General features: G+C 38.2%; 2 protein-coding genes across 2 annotated transcripts; one reads left to right on the top strand and one right to left on the bottom strand.

The window, feature by feature from the left end:
* Nucleotides 1–2293: 2293 nt before the first annotated feature.
* On the bottom strand, nucleotides 2294–4955 carry LOC117294008. Its single transcript, XM_033776523.1, has 4 exons — nucleotides 4876–4955; nucleotides 3907–3976; nucleotides 2815–3059; nucleotides 2294–2433 (listed from the first exon to the last, which is right to left on the bottom strand). The coding sequence occupies exons 2-4, from the start codon at nucleotides 3921–3923 to the stop codon at nucleotides 2294–2296; spliced, it is 402 nt and encodes a 133-aa protein (XP_033632414.1). The 5' UTR covers nucleotides 3924–3976; nucleotides 4876–4955.
* A 9159-nt stretch (nucleotides 4956–14114) lies between these two features.
* LOC117294007 (neuropeptides B/W receptor type 2-like) lies at nucleotides 14115–15602 on the top strand. The gene has a single exon (XM_033776522.1). It carries the CDS (start codon nucleotides 14115–14117, stop codon nucleotides 15198–15200), a length of 1086 nt encoding a protein of 361 aa, XP_033632413.1. The 3' UTR covers nucleotides 15201–15602.
* Nucleotides 15603–19965: the final 4363 nt, after the last annotated feature.

Below are 19965 nucleotides of genomic sequence, written 5' to 3'. Positions count from 1 at the left end.
AATAACCCCCGACTTTGGCTATATGTCTTCCAGTCCAATCTGATGACTCTACTGAAGTTACACGATATGGTCTTGGATTCTTACGGGCCATCTTGACGAGTGTTACTAGTTGTGAGGGCACAAACATTTCACCAATCTGCCTCATTTGCCTCTCAATGGTACTGTGCATTGCATCACCTTCTGACTGACCGTGGTTTGTTTCAAAGAAATTCAATGTTCCTTGTTGAACAGATATTGAACGTTCAACAAAATACAAAATCATTGCCGGGATAATTGAGTTTTTGTTTTGCCCAATGCAACCGTCAGAATACAACTCCACTGTCTCACAACCTTGTTCATCAACTGTAGAAAGGTACCGATGAAGAAAGGATGCTATTTCACAAGACCCACGTCCTGTGCGACCTTCAAAGCAAAAACCGTCTTTTTGCTAACTCAAATATTGTGAAGTTGAAGCATGAAAGTCGACGCTTATAGAAAAGCTCCGAACGATCAGACTTTGGCAGGTATATCACCTGTTGAAGGTCAAAGACAGCAGCATGGTATTTGTTATCAATGGTGGCTTTTTCTTTGGCAATATTTTTCAATTCACGAGATTTTTCTTTCTCCAGCACATGTCTGTCGTATTGCTGTTGCAGTTCCTTCTTATGTTCAGCACTTGCATGGTGAAACGTTTCACATAAGCCACACATATCTTTTTTGGCGTGGTGAAATTTCAGGTTGAATGACTTGAAAACCTTCTTATAGAAGGTCATGGATGCTCCATTTGGGTGATCTTTCTGATACATCTGATACATTATTGAAAAGTTAAGGTCAGGTGAAAGATACATGTACTGGCATTTTGAATTGGCCCTACAGTAATGTGACTCCATTCGCGGAAATTTATTGATATGAGCTTTTACCTGCTCTCTCTTCGTTTGGTCCTTTTCAACCATTTGTCGTCCACCACATTTCTCTCCTTCTAGTACATCAAACAGGTCAATCTTACTCAAAGCAGTGCGGACTTGACAAACAGAAACACCAATTGTACTTGTAAACATCTGACGACATACCTTCCATTTCTGGCCCCCATTGGTTATCTGTGGCAGATAGTAGGAATAATTGCGCTTTAAATCTGAAACCTGGTTCACAACTACGTGTCTTATTATCCACTCACGTTGTTTCTGCAAATCTGCCATGTTGTAATAGGCTTCCCTGATTTGGTGACGTTGTTCCGTAGAAATCTTAGGGCAATCTCGACCTTGGAACTTGCAAAAGCAGCAGTTACTCTCTCCTAATTGTCCATGTTTTGACGGTACACATTTGTTTGATTTTTCCATTATGTAGGCGTTTCCTCTGTTTCTGTTGTGCTTAACTGCCAAATTTTTGCTTTTGGGTGTTTTAACAACATTTGGAGAGAGTGGTCTTGACTCACCATCAACTCTAAAATCATCTGGCTGCACATCATATTGTTCACTGTGTGCATCATACCATGAAGCTTGTGAACTAGGCAAGCTGGACGACGAAGGAAGAGAAGCTAAATGCTCATGTCCAGCTGCAAAGGGGGCACATCCACCCACAGACAAAGTTGAAGGAGGGAGTCGTGTAGCAGGCACACTGCTATTTGAAGACAGATATGTAAGACCATCATGTCCAGCTAAGGGGGCACATCCACCCACAGACAAAGTTGAAGGAGGGGGTCGTGTAGCAGGCACACTGCTATTTGAAGACAGAGATGTACGACCGTCATGTCCTGTTGTAAAGGGGGTACATCCACCCACAGACAAAGTTTAAGGAGGGAGTTGTGTAGAAGGCACACTGCTATTTGAAGACAGAGATGTAAGACCGTCATGTCCAGCTAAGGGGGCACATCCACCCACAGACAAAGTTGAAGGAGGGAGTTGTGTAGAAGGCACACTGCTATTTGAAGACAGAGATGTAAGACCACCGTCATGTCCAGCTATTAAGGGGGCACATCCACCCACAGACAAAGTTGAAGGAGGGAGTTGTGTAGAAGGGACACTGCTATTTGAAGACAGAGATGTAAGACCGTCATGTCCAGCTAAGGGGGCACATCCACCCACAGACAAAGTTGAAGGAGGGGGTCGTGTAGCAGGCACACTGCTATTTGAAGACAGAGATGTAAGACCGTCATGTCCAGCTGCAAAGGGGGCACATCCACCCACAGACAAAGTTGAAGGAGTACGACTGGAACTAGGGTAGCTGGATGATGAAGGAAGAGTGGCTACATACTCATCATGTCCAGTTAACAGCAACTCTGTGAAAGATGTAGATGAACTATCAAAAAGCTCTGAATTTAAAGTTCGATACTGCAAACCATGCCCAGAAAATGGTCATAGCAAAGGAAACACAAACATTTGTTACAAGCTGCCCAGACCTCTCCGCTGCAGAAAAAATCGTCACATCTTGCAGGCATCTGTGATGAGCCATACGTATCTAATGTAAGATAAAATACAAAAACATAAAATGATAATGGACAGTTATCATATTATTATATGTCTGACATTAGTACGTAAAATCAGTAATGAAAATGTATTTTGTTTAGTTTTACGATTGATTGATTTGTCTATATATGGAAATTATATTTGATTAGGCGTCTGATGCAAGTTTGTTTACACGTCCACCTGAAATGTTTGTTACATGTACTTAAAACTTTAACCAACTTTGAGGGTGTAGTTTGATAATAAATGAGTTTTAAACATGTAAGTGTATTCATGACATTACTGCCATGCAAATTAAGAGAGAGACAAAAATAATTTTATGAAATTTCAGTATTCTCAGTTTTTTAATAACATGAAAGTACAGTAGGGTGCTTACCTTGAGCTTTGGTTTGGTTGTTTGCTTTTAGCTGAGCAAGAGGAATATCGGAATCCGAATCATCATCACTATCGGTGTTGCCTTCAACATCTAGCACCCGTCCTTCCCATGTCTGCTGTCCCCATTTCATTGATATTTTGCACCCCTTTTCAAGCTTTCTGCTCACTAGGATGATGTCCTGTATCTTGACCACATGTTTAGTTCCATCCTTCCATTCCACCAAAAGATCAGTTTGGGGATCCAATCTGTAAAAAAGATAAATCTGTATTAAAACATTAGACAGACATGAATGCACAGGTGAACCTGTCCTTTGAAAACAAGATGTAAACTTGTCTAGCAACTGTTTTTGTATATAATTTTGGGTAGGATGTTGTGTTGCATTGACCTTTAGCACCCCTCCCCCCTGAAATCAGTTTATGCAAAACGTGCTTATCTGTGTCAATTCACATAGATCCTAAACCTTGACCATTATAGTCACAAGTGATAATCTCTAGATCATTACTTTTGTTGAGTTATTCGTTTTTTAAATGTCTATTCAATTTAAAGCCTTCAAAATATATGACGTTACCGGTGAACAGAAAATTAATATGAGCCTTACAATAAAACTTGTTCCTCACAGGTATTTTCTACATATTAAATTTGCATCTTCAACCCAGATGTATGTTAACTTCAAATATCACCATGACTTATTTTTGACTGCAAGGTGGCACCCTATTATATGAAGACTGGGGTCAAACCATACAAATAGTGTGGTAAAGAAGCAATGAGACGTTTTATAAAGCAGTATGTCCTAATTCAAAGGTTGAGATTGATCATAGATCTTTTAAACTGTAAAAGTATGTAAAGTATTTGCTTCAAAAGTGTGATTTGTTTGTGGAATATTGTTGTACTCCTATAATGCCATTAGTGCCCCATTGCAGTCAAAAGTAAGGCATCTACATGTAGTTCCTAAATTCTGATTGTCCATGTCACAAAATACTGGCATGCATGTTTAATTAGAATTTGTTTTTAAATGTAGATTGGTAGATTATGTACGAATGTCATTATTTCAAAGTAATATGCTGTACATTTCAGAGAATACAATCAACTTACTGCTGTTTTCTTGACATCTTATAAAATATTGGAATTCCCCGATGCACAATTCAATACATCATTCCAAATTCTGCAAATTAAAGCACAAGGAAGAAGTGAAGGGAGTGATTCCGTCACACATTATATTAAAGCATGCAAACAGGATTCCAATGACAACGTATATGCAGACTACATGAACTAGATAGGATAAACAAATTAGTAAACATAAACCTGATATTTGATAAACATTTCTCAATGTAAAACACATCAACATTAATGGAGACGGCTCATTGATGACAATACTGTGCACAGTCATCATGATGAGTCAATATGAACGACTTAGGCCAGGCGTAATCAAATTACTCTTTATAATCACAGTCAGAGAGGAGAAGGCCTTGCAGTAATGTCAGTGATTTATACCACTATAAGAGTACTAGAATTTCAAGTACTACTAGTACGCCTACTACTAGTACTAGTACTAGTACAGTACGTACTACAGCCTAGCCCTACCCTTGCATGAATGAGACTGATCGTGATAGTATCACCACTATTATCAGTCACATTCACAGTGTGACTATTATTATTATAGTATTAATAATTATAGTATTACAATTGGAATTATTTATCACTATCATCAGTGATACTGATAATATTATTATAAATCCAGTCATGCATTCTCATGGCCCAACGGTCATAATATCAGGCCTATAGCTCTCTCTGGATGTCTGTACTCTGTATTGTAGTACTACTGTGTAGGACTAGAAGTAGTACGTGATAATTAGGCCCGATAATTAGTACGGTGTACATGTAAGTTTACATACAATTACAACCATGTCCACGACAACCAAAACTTAGTCTACCGTCTGACTGTCTGCCGGCTTTGTTGTCCGGTTTTATTTGAATTATACAGGATTCTTGAGACATGAGATTGCTTTATAAATGATCAGCGCTAGTTTATTAAATAAATCGAATTAAAATTATTATACTTACACCCATTGTTTAAGCTGTATGTTAAGTTGTCGACGACAACCAAACCGGCATCCCGGAAAGACTGGAGTGGCGCCATTTTGAATGCAACGTCGTTTCTATTGTGATCGCGTTCGTACGTGCGTTTGTACTTGTGTATAGTAAAACTCTGAGAACGAGATTGCGGTGCTACTTCGTGAAACCGCAAAACCTCAAAAATCGCTCAATTCCGTTTTCACGAAGTAGCACCGACTTCTGTGCTACTTCGTGAAAACGAAAAATCGCCAACTTGGCGAAAATTCAACACACTCATTAGCGTAATTACCAAGACAACGGACTTGGAACCTCAAAATTTTGGGAAAAGGAAGATTTTTGACAAACTTTGCATTGAACCAATGCAATAAATACCGATTGTGCCAAAATACTTAAATAGCCATGAAATTATCGGGTAGGATCCCCAGAACTTCTCATGACATCCATGTTGTTCTAGTTCGTACTACATGTATATGAGTGTTAAATTGATGGATTTCTCGTGTCACAAGAAACGAATCTTTCAATCTTAAAATCATTTTCAGGCCAATAAAATTCATCGCGTTTCTTAAATGAAATGTTGCCAATCAGCCATTTTGTGTTTGAACCAATCAATGCTTAGATTAATTGGCTTCAAACCTGTAAATTGCTGTATCTGCCTTTTGTATGCCCACCTCCCCTTAAAAGCACGCATGATGCATTGACGGTGACAGTGAATGTATACCTTCTATCGATATTGGACATTATGCATTCACATAGGCTTGTAGAGCGAAATATCGAACAATCTTTTCGTTATTGGACATTCACAGTTTGTACAGCGAATATCAAAGTTCCTTTTCGATATTGGAAATTGTACATTCACATGGGTTTGTACGGTGGATATCAAAGTTCCTTTTCGTTATTGGACACTGGATATTCACATGGGTTTGTACAGTGGATATCAAAGTTCCTTTTCGTTAGTGGACATTGGATATTCACATGGGTTTGTACAGTGGATATCAAAGTTCCTTTTCGTTATTGGACATTGGATATTCACATGGGTTTGTACAGTGGATATCAAAGTTCCTTTTCGTTATTGGACATTGGATATTCACATGGGTTTGTACAGTGGATATCAAATTTCCTTTTCGTTATTGGACATTGGATATTCACATGGGTTTGTACAGTGGATATCAAATTTCCTTTTCGTTATTGGACATAGGATATTCACATGGGTTTGTACAGTGGATATCAAAGTTCCTTTTCGTTATTGGACATTGGATATTCACATGGGTTTGTACAACGAATATCAAAGTTCCTTTTCGATATTGGACATTATACATTCACATGGGTTTGTACAGCGAATATCAAAGTTCCTTTTCGATATTGGAAATTGTACATTCGCATGGGTTTGTACAGCGAATATCAAAGTTCCTTTTCGTTATTGGACATTGGATATTCACATGGGTTTGTGCAGTGGATATCAACGTTCCTTTTCGTTATTGGACATTGGATATTCACATGGGTTTGTACAGTGGATATCAAATTTCCTTTTCGTTATTGGACATTGGATATTCACATGGGTTTGTACAGTGGATATCAAAGTTCTTTTTCGTTATTGGACATTGGATATTCACATGGGTTTGTACGGCGAATATCAAAGTTCCTTTTCGATATTGGACATTATACATTCACATGGGTTTGTACAGCGAATATCAAAGTTCCTTTTCGATATTGGAAATTGTACATTCGCATGGGTTTGTACAGCGAATATCAAAGTTCCTTTTCGTTATATGACATTGTACATTCGCATGGGTTTGTACAGTGGATATCAAAGCTCTTTTTCGATATTGGACATTGTACATTCACATGGGTTTGTACAGTGGATATCAAAGCTCTTTTTCGATATTGGACATTGTACATTCACATTGGTTTGTACAGTGGATATCAAAGCTCTTTTTCGATACTGGACATTGGATATTCACATGGGTTTGTACAGTGGATATCAAAGTTCCTTTTCGTTATTGGACATTGGATATTCACATGGGCTTGTACAGTGGATATCAAAGTTCCTTTTCGTTATTGGACATTGGATATTCACATGGGTTTGTACAGCGAATATCAAAGTTCCTTTTCGATATTGGAAATTGTACATTCGCATGGGTTTGTACAGTGGATATCAAAGTTCCTTTTCGTTATATGACATTGTACATTCGCATGGGTTTGTACAGTGGATATCAAAGCTCTTTTTCGATATTGGACATTGTACATTCACATGGGTTTGTACAGTGGATATCAAAGCTCTTTTTCGATATTGGACATTGTACATTCACATGGGTTTGTACAGTGGATATCAAAGCTCTTTTTCGATACTGGACATTGGATATTCACATGGGTTTGTACAGTGGATATCAAAGTTCCTTTTCGTTATTGGACATGGACATTCACATGGGTTTGTACAGTGGATATCAAAGCTCTTTTTCGATATTGGACATTGTCTATTCACATGGGTTTGTACAGTGGATATCAAAGCTCTTTTTCGATACTGGACATTGGATATTCACATGGGTTTGTACAGTGGATATCAAAGTTCCTTTTCGTTATTGGACATTGTACATTCGCATGGGTTTGTACAGTGGATATCAAAGCTCTTTTTCGATACTGGACATTGTACATTACATGGGTTTTACTTTGTACAGTGGATGCTAAAGTTCTTTTTCGATATATGGACACTATACTTTCACCTATATGTTTGTAAAGTGAATGTCTACCTTGTACATCGATATTGGACATTGACCTCACGTGAATATCCAATGTCCAATATCCAATATTAAACTAACTTTACCGTTGGGATGACATTTTGTTTTGATGTAGCGACGTGCATGGGCTTGGTTTTCTATACTCTATACGAATGTTTAGGTTGTGGTATTTCAACTCTATCCCGTTTTGAATCACGTTTGCTTCATGTTCATTATTCACAAGTTGCACTATAGGTTCGTATGCACACGACATTCCCTATGATGCATCGCCACAAATTGCAATTAAATTATCTAATCTAAATTTGGATCTTTTCAGACAGTAAAATCTAATCAATTTCTAGACAGCCAATTTAGCTAAGACGTTACATCCAACCTGTGGGTCTTTTCCATTTACGTAAATAATCTTCAACAAACCTTTGTTTCTTATAGGGTTCTTTTTACATTCTATGAGTTTGTTGTCAAAGTTCTCAAGGCTAGAGGTTGCTGAAGGATTTAATAAACTCAGTTGGTGAAGCAGAGTTTGGTTTGCCTTTGGAAAATTACCAACGCCAATTTAAATGTAAATGCAAATTGACTATAACAACATCTCTTATTCCCTCTTCTCTGTTATTTGAGATCACAAATTCGACATTTAAGACGTATTGTGTTAACCAATAACATATTTAGAGACGTATTGTGTTAACCAATAACATATTTAGTAACAGTCATCAATTGAATCTCTTTGATTTGGACTGTTTATAATATGGGGATAGTTTCAAAGTAAACTGAATTGCCTGGACAGAATGGAAATGTTCTCTCGGAAAGAAAGGAAAACGAAACAAAACACCAATCGTAAGGGCACACATACTGCGTTAAGTATAGGGGGTGGGGGGTATTACAAAACACCAAAACTAGAATTAACCTGAGGTAGGAGTGATTACTATTGGTTTAAAATCAATCGATTTCAATTTTTTGTTTGCATTGACCCAATCTTTCCCATTTCATGGGAAAGTTGTTCATGTTTAATATCAATGACAACAATTTCATATTTGCTAACATTATTTGACGCATATTGATATAATCTTATTTTTGATTTGAATTCCCTTTTTTGTTGCCCGCATTGGTAAATAAATAATGTCTTCATATTCAGAATTTAACTTAAACAAAGCTCTGGAGTCTCAGCCTATTTTATTACACACTAAGCAGTTGTTCAAGGCCAACCAAATAATATGAATCCCACTCATGGCTTGATATTATTTAAAGCCTACTTCCCCAGCCACATAAAGTGGCCCCTCGAATGTCGCAGACAACGACAGCTTTAAAAAGTAGACATTTAGAAAGAGCAAATACAGTGCTGTATTAATTTTTAATATGAAAGCTCCCATAGATGTAAAACGTTTGTTCATTAACAATCCTCTAGGGAATTATTTACGTCTTCATAAGTCTACTGCCAAGTTAAGCTTGAACAAACACCGTTTACAATACACATAGGAATATGAAGGTGCCGCAAATACCTTGCAGAGACGCAGTTTTTCTTCGTTGATATCGTTGTTATGGCGTGAGAGAAATGTATTGAGTCTTCAAAATTTATTAACCGTCATGTGTGTGTTGTTTCCTATGTTTACACGAGCTTTGTAAACGTGCCATGTCGGTACCAGACTATTTGATATGTTTTATTAGTGGTAAACTCACATTCAAACTATTAATTTTTTATTTTGTTTTCTTCTTTGAGAAAGAAGAAACACATCACTTAGCACTCAAACGGTTTACAAGCCAAAATACAACACGAGGAGAGGAAGTGTCGTGTCCGAGCGGTTAAGAGCACCGAACTCAGACGCTTCGTCCTTCGGATGGGACGTAAAGCCGTTGGCCCCGTGTGCTGTGTAACGCACGTTTATGAACCCAGTGCACTTATTGATAAGAGAAAGGGTTCACCCCAGTGTTCCTGGTTTGATTGGCAGCAAATTGCGCCACAGCATCTTGTTAACCACTGCATGGTGCTTTTGTAAAACGTATTCCCTGCATTGGCTTACCTTGCAAGGAAATATGTTACAGCGGGCAGGGAAATATTATGTACAATACTGGTTACGGGTTTGCTAATTGCTAAGCATGTCATTTTGGTAAGAGCAATATTAATTTTGCGCTTCATGTTTTTTTTTTTAATTTGCAATACTTTTGCTGTATGCTCCGTTCGGTGGAGGTGGTCATCACGCTTGCAATTTCATTGGAATATGAAGAAAACTTATTATTGTGCTGAGAATCGTTCAAATGCAGTATATATTGATATTGAAATACATTCACAATAATATAGCGTAATGCCTCGTGGGGACGGATTACCGGGTATATACCACTAACCTCTATACCATGCTGTCAGTATAATATAGAGATCAGTGGTTTAGGCTGAAAACCTCATACATTATTCACACCTTCATTCATTCCACGAATTAAAGAATTATTCAGATCGCGTCCCTTTTGAATCCGAAGTTGTGTGACTGTCCACAAACTCATATTGAATTCTGCTTGGATTTAAAATGTCATAAATTATAGCTTACAACTGAAATTCACTCTATTCAACTGAAACCAGTTGCAACTGCAGGTAATTTTGTCCAGTTGATGATAATTTAAAGGGTATAAGCTGTTATTAGCTGTTCCGATTAGCTGTTCCGACCTACCGTCGGAACAGGTGTTGTTTTCGTCGAGATTTTTATTATTTTTATTATTATTATTATTATTTGTTTCCGCCTAAAACCCCATAGCGTTTGTACAGCGTTTTTGTTCAGGCCCCGTCTCCTAAAGTATGAGGATAAAAGAGTTAAATGATATATCAAATTGAAGCTTAGAACATAAGCTTTACTCTAACAAAAAAGTGTTAAAATTCTTAATTAATTAACCACGTGGTCTTCATTTGAATTTTTAATTTGTAAACTTGATGCAGTCACTTTCATGTTATTGTGAAACATTCTCTTTGGTAATACAACACAGTATGTACCTCAATGAGTTGTTGACTTCTTGAGAGGAGTCTATACTATTTTGTTTCCTACCCGCGTTCTGGACACATTACTCTGTACACGCACAAAGTACGGAGGTTTGGGATTTTCGTTAGAACGTGCGTTAAATTAATTTTTGTCCTTGTTTTTCTAACCGCGTTCTGGACCAATTACTCTGTGCATGGGTTTCGTTAAAACGAACGTGCGTGATTAGATAGGGGTTTTTGACGACATCGACGTCGTCGTCAAAAACCCCCTTAAGGCATCTAATACTACATTTCAACCCTACTTAATAGTTATAGGCGTTAGCAGTTCATATTTAGTGACAATGGTCGCAAAATCATGAAACGAGAACTATTTCGCCGGATCATAATCCCCTCTGTTGATGCACACATGTAAAAACCCACCATTTTTACATCGTGCCCTTCTAGCCTAGTGGTCATCAGTCGCGACTACACATCTGAGAATTGCGAGTTCGAATCTCCGTCCGAAATCAATATTTTTTTATCCCCCAAAAGTTTCTTCTTTCTCCTAAGACAACAAAGGTAATAATGCAAAGACTCACACAGGAAATTCTGTTTCCGGAGTTAAATAAGAGATTCCAAGTTGGCAATTTTTATTGAAATGTTGACATCCACAATCTTATTTCGTTTCCTTGACAACGTCAATACTACAAATTCCACTCTACGGCACATCGTGTTTTGGTGCTACTGCGAGTAAATCCCCAAACCTCGTTCAATCCACGAAGATGACAGTTCTGCATTAGTAACCAAGATTTAAAATGATGAGCAGTTTGTGATCTCTATCCTTGCTCTGTGGCTGGCGATACCAACTCATTGGAGATGGTGGATTGATAGATTGATATCAGATCTTATTGGCTTAAATCATGAAGGATTTCTTGGCTGATAATCCCCAAGGTCCAACTCTACATGCTGTAAATGATAGTAATTGGGGATTGAATACAAGACAAAAAGAAGGGATAGGATTCGGTGACGCTTCGTTTCTTGTTTCACTCTAGAAATCAAATTAACTATGTTTGACAATTTGTCTCATAATCTTTGATGGGTTGACGCAGTTTTTGAAAATCATATCCTCTGTACTTTTCAACACGTAGGCCCATGCCTTGATCTTGCTTCCCTCTTAACTCTTAGTCAATAAAGCTATTGACGTTAATTTACGTCTTCTATTCGCAATTGTAAAGTATAGAATTGACACCCTCAAATATTTTCCTGATTTTTGTTATGGACTCGCCGTTTTTGTATCGATTTAAGAAACTAAATTCCCCTTTGAAAAGCATTGTGACGGTGGCAATTTTGATGCACAAGGAGTGCCATCAGACCTGGGTGCCAGTCTTATCGAGATTGAAATCGGCTCGATGAGATAAGAAGCTCATTCTCAAACTCCTTCCTTTCACACCCACAACCCAGGATTGAAGCAAAAACATCCCAAGAACCTTCAACCATAGTCTTCGTTCAAAACTCTCCTGTTCTTATAATCTCTCCTTATCGCGGTTCTCAAGGTGATAGCGGTCTATGGCGAGAGCGTGCCCTCTTGTGATAGTAACAGGAGAGACTTGAACTAAGAGTACTTCAACTATAATAGAGCAATACTAAAAAAGCTGAATAAATACATCTAGGATATATCTGACCCATATCTAGGGTTTTACAAAGCGATGGGACGTGGATGAGTGTTTAATGCATTGAAATTAAATGAGTGTGAAATTAGAATAGCAAATCCGAGGACAAAACAACCACTCACCAATCAGTATTGATTATGTTCTATTTATTTTCGGCATGATATTGAATTATAAGTGCATAATGCAATGACGGAAAAGTGACAGTGGCTTATTATGTGACAGATAAAGTAGTTAGGGGTCCAGGGAGGCTGTGTGTGGCAATATCAAATCAGTGATTAACACATAGATCGGAAAGTGTGCAGCATCAGCTGAATGGACCTGACTGAGTTTTTATGTGTACCCTTGAATCGTTGGAGAAGAAGCTCATATTGAGCTAAAATGCTTTGACCCTGGGTCCATTTAAGGATTTGACAATCATTGTTAATGGGTGATTCATTCCTTCTGTATAGTTTTCAATAAAACAAACTAACCAAAACAGGACCCAAAACACATGCCCTACACAAACACGAACAGGCGGCGCATGGATTTTTGGGCCCTGCATGGTCTATTCACTTTGCAAAATGGTGGAAGGTCATTGTCCCAATAATTATTGTCAATCAGTTCTTGATGCTCTATAATAATTTGCCGAAGAAGGATGGCATATTTTTAAGGCGTAACCATTGAAGCCGTTCAAACAATCAACAGCATAACATTTTCAATGAAAGTTCAATCAATATTAATCCAAGTCAATTAGGGATACTAATTAGTGCTAACAATGCATAATTATTCCCCATCAGAATTGAAACTGTCGAACTTGCATTTAACCACCTATTGTAACGTATACCCTTAGTGTGTTTTATAATGATTACAGTCTTTTATGAAAGTCATAAAAACTTGTCATCCAAGACACTTACTATAAGGATTCATAACTTGTCATTTTATATGGAATGTTGTTGATCATAAAATCTTTGTAGACGGGCGCCTCCCCATCCTCGACATGACCTTGTAATTAATTAATGAGTTTAACTTTGCGTTGGTTTTACTTCTCTGAATCCTCCACGCAATTCGACGCCCAAATTTGAAGACTCCTAAGGCCATGTCCGAATGGGCGGCTACAGGGCTACGGCTATAGTACTTTGGCTGCGTATGACGTCACTGGAAGAGCTCTATCTGCAACCTCGATCGAATGATTTTAATATTTCACAAAAGTTCCACTATTCAGAACTCGTCTGAACCGATCGGGTACATCGTTAGAGATGATCGGTCGAAGTTTAATTTTCGAGAAAAAAAATAAAAAACTATTCTGGGTTGGATTTCACAAAGAGTTAAGACTTCTATACTTATTTCGAGTTTATAGACGAGTTACATTATGACTAGCATTAGGTTTGTATTGGCTCATGGGACTAGTCCTAATCGACCCCAGGTAAAGTAGCTTTATCCTTAGAAGATTTCAAATTGTGATCACCTTCGCGATCGTCTTCGCGCCACGTTCGAACTTGAAAATAAGGTGTTGGGCCTATATACTGGTACGATATGGTAATTGTAAAGCAAATAAAGCACCAAAGAATAGCAGGTTTTCTTGGTGTGTATCACTTTTCAATGCAATATTATACACTTCATTTGGTTTCGGTATTATCCGGGTAACATTTCTGCTCTCGATTCCCCTGAACCTAACCTCACTTGATGCCACTTATACCAGGGCCAAATTTCATTGAGATTCTTTAGCAGAAAATATTGCTTAAACAAACGTCTGCTTAGCAGAATTATGCAGGATACCATTCAACAACTGTACATCCATGGTATCATTAGCTTGTAACCCTGTTCCGTTAAGCAACGATTTTAAAGTAGAGTGCTGTTTGAACATGTTCTTTCTTTCTTAGAAAAAGTCATAGTCCTTTTTTTCTCTTTTTTCAGATGGAGATTGAACGGGATTCAGTGTGGTGGTTTCGCCTGATCTTAGAAGCTTTGGTCTTCGTAGTTGGTACCCCTGGAAACGCTCTTATTATCCGGGTATACGCTGCTAAGAAGAACAAGGCCACCCCGCATATCTTTATCGTAGGCCTGGCCTCAGCAGACATTGCTGTCTGTATCTCGAGAATCATCCCATTCATGTTACTCTTCTCACCATTTCCCAACAACGAATTCATTTGTAGGGTACCCGTTACCTTGGACACTTGGCAGAAATACAGTTCGATATTACTGACGGTCGTCATTGCGATCGACCGCTATTTCGGCATTTGTCGACCGCATAGTCGTAAGTTTAACAATCGACGCGCGCGGTATGCAGTCAGCATGTGCTTTCTGCTTGCTACGGTCATTTGCTCACCTTTCTTTTTCATGTATGCTTTCGATCCTAGAACGGGTATCTGTTTCTTCTATGTACCGATGTGGTTCATTGTCACTCAATTTTTGCAGATGGTTGTGGTTTTCATTGTCTCTTTGATAATTATCGTTATATCTTATTTGAAAGTGCACAAAACAATAAGAGGCATGGCTAAGGTACGCCCTGGCAGAAATGTCGGTAAATTTAACTCCGGAAACCCAAGAGCCTATGACGATTCATCTTGGAATAACAGTACGATCGGACCTCAACTTCCTGAAGCGGTTCATCCTTCGGTAGTCAACCCGTCAAATGGACAATCTCTGGCCATACCTGGACCTTCAACCTCGCCGACTGATGACGAGAACACTATTCCAACTATCTCTAAAACAACCTCGTCCAAAACACAAAGAGATCAATCCCCCAAATTTCAGAAGAAAGTTACCTTGATGTTGCTTCTATCTACAGTGATCTTCGTGGTGACAATAGCTCCTGCGATACTAGTCATGGTGTTTTACCCTCTCATTGTCCCCCAGCTCGGCCGAAGTGCAACCCTACGCACCATCGTTAATGTTGCTTCGTACATTAACATTGTTAACCACGCAGCTAACCCATTCTTGTATTCCTTTCTCGACCCCCGATTTAGAAAAGAGTGTATTAAGATATTTCGATGTATTTAAAAGTCCTCATCATCAGAATGCTGACAGGGCATGATACCACCACGCTTCCATTAAGCAGTCATGTGGGCTTATTGTATACACACGGCTATCATAATTATTAGAATTTAACTTTATTTTAGGGAAAGATATGGAGAACGAATCGTTTATGTATTGCTTAATATGGTAACAATAAGTGTTATAGCATTATTCAATTCATCGCACCAGAACAGAAAGGCTATGGCTGATGTCGAAAGGTCAAAGTTCGCGCACGTGTCGACCATAATATTATTGAGGCATGTCCCCATACCAAATATTGTGTTCCAACTTGTACAACTTCCAGTTCTCCAAATGTTTTTTATTTTGTATTAACCACGGTATGAACGATTAAAAACTACATTACATTGCACCCCATTTTCTAAGAGAGAAAATAAACAAATTTTAGTTAAAAATGCGACTGTCTCTAGAACCTCGCATTTAAAAAATAAGAACAAAATGTACTAAAATGTGTTACTCATTGAGCAAAGTTTGAACCATGACGTCATTGTATGTCAACCTGTATCTGTATATTATTCCTCACAACAGTTTTCGTTAGTCATAAGATCAATTTCATGAACAACATTTCGATAAATCATGGACATTCTGGAATGAACGGTAGTACATAAACCTTATCATCATATCATCCTTCGTCCTTGGACGGAATAGTAGAAGCAGCTTTGGTGGAGCGGTGCCAGGTTGCTATTATGTTTTTGGATGTCAACAACAATTTGGAAGTCGATATCAAATCTTATGGCAAATTACTTTTACATTTCAATGTGAGGTCAAAATTGATAACCATTTTGTTTAACGAGGAATCTTTATTTGGAAACAGGGGTGCAAAACTGATTAATTTGACGCAAGACCCCCTTTGCTAGGTTCAATATAAGCGCCATCGAAATAACGCTTGGGACTTTATGCATTGACGTCATCACGACGTCAACTTACCTTTGGAGGTAAACAAACGATGAAACGTGCATCTAGTAGGCGGGCGATGTGACAATTAGCCCGCGTGTAGCATAACCCTTAACAACAGCCATAGCCCCAGCCGTGAGTGCAGTTTCACTGACATGTGACATATTACCGGCGGTATGTTTTCATGTCAAGTGTAAAGCTGGAGGATGTAAAATGAGTGTGCACTATTATTATTAAGTTACAGACCTGAATGCTACAATCCACGGACGACGCGAATACAGATTGCAAAAACTGTTACTGTGCTGCATGTAGTGTCGTGCAATCCGAAATGGTTACAGACTATTAATTTATTATCCTCGTACACGCAACGGACGTCCGGGTACTGCACGCCGTGTACTAGTCTTCGGACTAGCGCACGGCAAACCGACGCACTATCACACGGCCGTCGTCTAGCAAAACTAAGACATGTCATGTGACGCGCTCTAAACCAATGAGCAGGCAGAATACTTGTTAGGGGTGTTATAAAAACGAAAATAGACCCATTGTATAGGTCTGTCACTAAACAAACGCTAAACGCACAACTTGCAGCCACTGGATCGTTCCTCATTCACTGAGGGCGCCCTTTTTCGACTAACACTTCACATGCAAGGAAATGTGTGTTATTTTCATCACAGTCAACATATAACGAGTTGCCAGTATACACATAATGAATGTTTATGAGTGCAATGGTGCGAATATGTTCATGAGTTGAAAGATGGAATGTTCTATTCAACGAAGCGGAGCCGAGTTGAATGGAACATTCCAGCTTTCAACGAATGAACATAATTATTCGCACCATTGCACGAATGAAAAACGTTCATTATTTGTTTTATATAACATCCAAGTAGATCTTTGTCATTTTAATTGAAAGATACAACTTTCACTCAACAAACAATTTCAACTGTAGAAGCCGAATGCTAGTAATTTTACTATGCCTTCTTGCAGTAGTAACACCTGCTGCGTTACCAAAGACACGCGCACGCAGTGATGTTTTTACTCAGCTTTTTCGTTCCATCCGAAAAGTACCATTGCACGCTGGCAGCGTGCAATGGTACTTTTCGGATGGAACGAAAAAGCACGGTGAGTGACTCAGCGTGCAATGGTACTTTTATTTGCTATCACGTGATGGACAATCCTCCAATCAAATGGCAAGGATCTGCTTGGGTGTTATATAATAGTTATTATGTGTACATCGTCTGTATTCATTAAAGATTATCGCAATTTTCCGCACTTATGTCTTCGAACTTGAGTAAACATTGTTAGTTTTCTCGAAAAATGATGAATCCCCATGCCAATATGGTTTTTCTTTATCTTTTTGTTTGATTTAGTTGGGTTTTACAGGATATTTGCTAAGATGATGTTAACAACCGTTGCCATGTGTTATCTTATCTTTGGTGAACGATATTATCAAGTGTATGCCATCTTGTGTCTTAATCCGAACATAAATTGCAGTAGCATAAGAGCTTACTTGGTAATGAGTAATTGGGAGAGGTTGATAGTATAAAGCATTGTGAGAAACGGCTCCCTCAAAAGTAATTTTCCACAAATTTGATTTCGAGACCACAAGTTTAATAGTAATAATAATAATAAGACTTGTAATGCGCACATATCCACCCTTAGAATTTGAGGTATCGAATTAATCAAGCATATGAAAGCACACAACTTCTTGTGACAAGGGTGTTTTTTCTTTCATTATTATTTCGCAACTTTACGACCAATTGAGCTCACATTTTCACAGGTTTGTTATTTTTTGCATTTTATTGAGATACACCAAGGTGAGAAGACTGGTCTTCGACAAATACCAATAGTGTCCACTGTCTTTAATGATGTATTGCTGATTTTTAGAAACACCTCAATAATACTGTATGTTCTGTAATTTCACGAAAATGTTAAATCCTTATGCAAAACTGTTTGTTTGATAATTACTGCCATATAGTGCCTATATAATTCTAATGGTAAGTTCACATTTCTTATAAACAAAATAAACAAAATTAACTTAAGGGAAGGTACACGTTTGGTTACTAATTACTCAAAACAAGTATTAACTTAAAAACTGACTAGGTAACGAGCATTGGAGAGCTGTTGATAGTACTATAAAACATTGTGAGAAACGGCTCCCTCTGAAGTAGCATAGATTTTGGAATAGAGGTAATTTCTCACTAAAATAATAAAAGACCTTTTTAGCTATACAAAGTCTTTTATTCCTATCTGAAAGCACACAATTCGTCCAACAAGGGTGTTTTTTCTTTCATCATTTTCTCCCAACTCCGATGACCTTAAGCTCAAAATTTCACACGTTTGTTATTTTATGCATATGTTCAGATACACCAAGTGAGAACACTGGTCTTTGACAAGTACCAATAGTGTACCTTCCCTTTAAAGGTGAATTTACATACTCATTTTATACCACACAAAGGGCCAATGCATACATAACTTGGTCTCATTTTTACAGAGCGAACTAAGCACAGATACATTTTGCTTACCAGATTGAAAACGTTACCAGCCAAAGTACCATTTCACATGTTTGGAGGGTCCCGTTTACTTGTTTTGCTTGTATAAATTACTGCAACTCTGTGAAATTGAGTCAAGGATAAATCAAGAAAAAAAGATTACTCTTCATTGACTTATACCAAATAGAATTTGTTTACCTACAAGCAGGGCCAATTTCATGCAGCTGTTTAAGCACAAAAAGTAGCTGAGCATAACGAAAGTATACTTACCAGAATAAGGTTACCAGCTAAACTACCATGTCACATGTACAATTTGTGACTGGCAGCCTGCACATTTCTGCATTGTTAAGCAATATTTTCTGCTTTAAGTAGCTTATGAAATTTGACCACGGTACTAAAGTTGGTTTAACTCATGGTTCAACTCGATCGAGTTCAACTCAGTGTGTCTGAACGGATCTAAAGTTAGTCCGAATTGAGTTCAACCCACAAAAGATAAACCGTCCAGGGAGGGGGTTTATCTTTAGACCGCTTCGGGTTTATCTTTTAGCACTGTGTGTGGACAGAATAAAAAAGACCACATCCGGTTTAACTCACAACAGGCGACCCATTGACCTCCGTAATCATTACGTAAACACATGGTGACCAATGAACAGGACAATAAACAGGATGTTAACGGGGTCGCGTTTTCTTTGACCTCTTAAAACCAAAGATAAACCGGATCAGGTTTAACTCAGTGCTGTCTGAACGCAAAGGGGTTTTATTTTACGATCACCCCCTGCTGCTCGTAAAAGTTAAACCGGTTCGGGTCTAGTACGCTGTCTGAACATACCCTATGAGTCTTGCTTAGCACATTATCGATTCCTTGCTCTAATCTGTAAAGCAAGTAAACTTGCTAAGCAGTATATTCCTGTTCTGCTTATAAGTGGTAAGACATTTTAGCACTTTCACCGCTGTTGTACTATACTATTGTTGACACCGTGCCGCTGTTCAAAAGGAAAAATAAAGAAAATATTATGTTTTCTTAAATTTCGATTTGTTCCTTTCCATTTTCTTTTGTCGTCAAACTTCCCCTGTGTATATGATGTTATAATTTTTGCGTGACATTGTTACAAGCTGTGCCCATCTGTTTTTGTTTTGCCTTTCTGTGCCTAGTTGCCCCATCTTATTTGGCTAAAACTCCCAGGCATGCGACGTTGCAATAGTAATGTTTTGATAGCAGAGTGTGGGTTCGAATCCCGGTCGTGACACTTGGGTCCTTGAGCATTTCTCCACCCAGGGGTAAATGGGTACCTGTGAGAGCAGATGTTTCTTATGATTGATTTAGCCGAGTAGTGCATTTGTTGCGCAGA

The sequence above is a fragment of the Asterias rubens genome, chromosome 8 (genome assembly GCF_902459465.1).
Source record: "Asterias rubens chromosome 8, eAstRub1.3, whole genome shotgun sequence".
Lineage (NCBI taxonomy): Eukaryota > Metazoa > Echinodermata > Asteroidea > Forcipulatida > Asteriidae > Asterias > Asterias rubens.
Note: the sequence above shows the minus strand (reverse complement) of the source record. Positions and strands in the feature narration are given on the sequence as shown.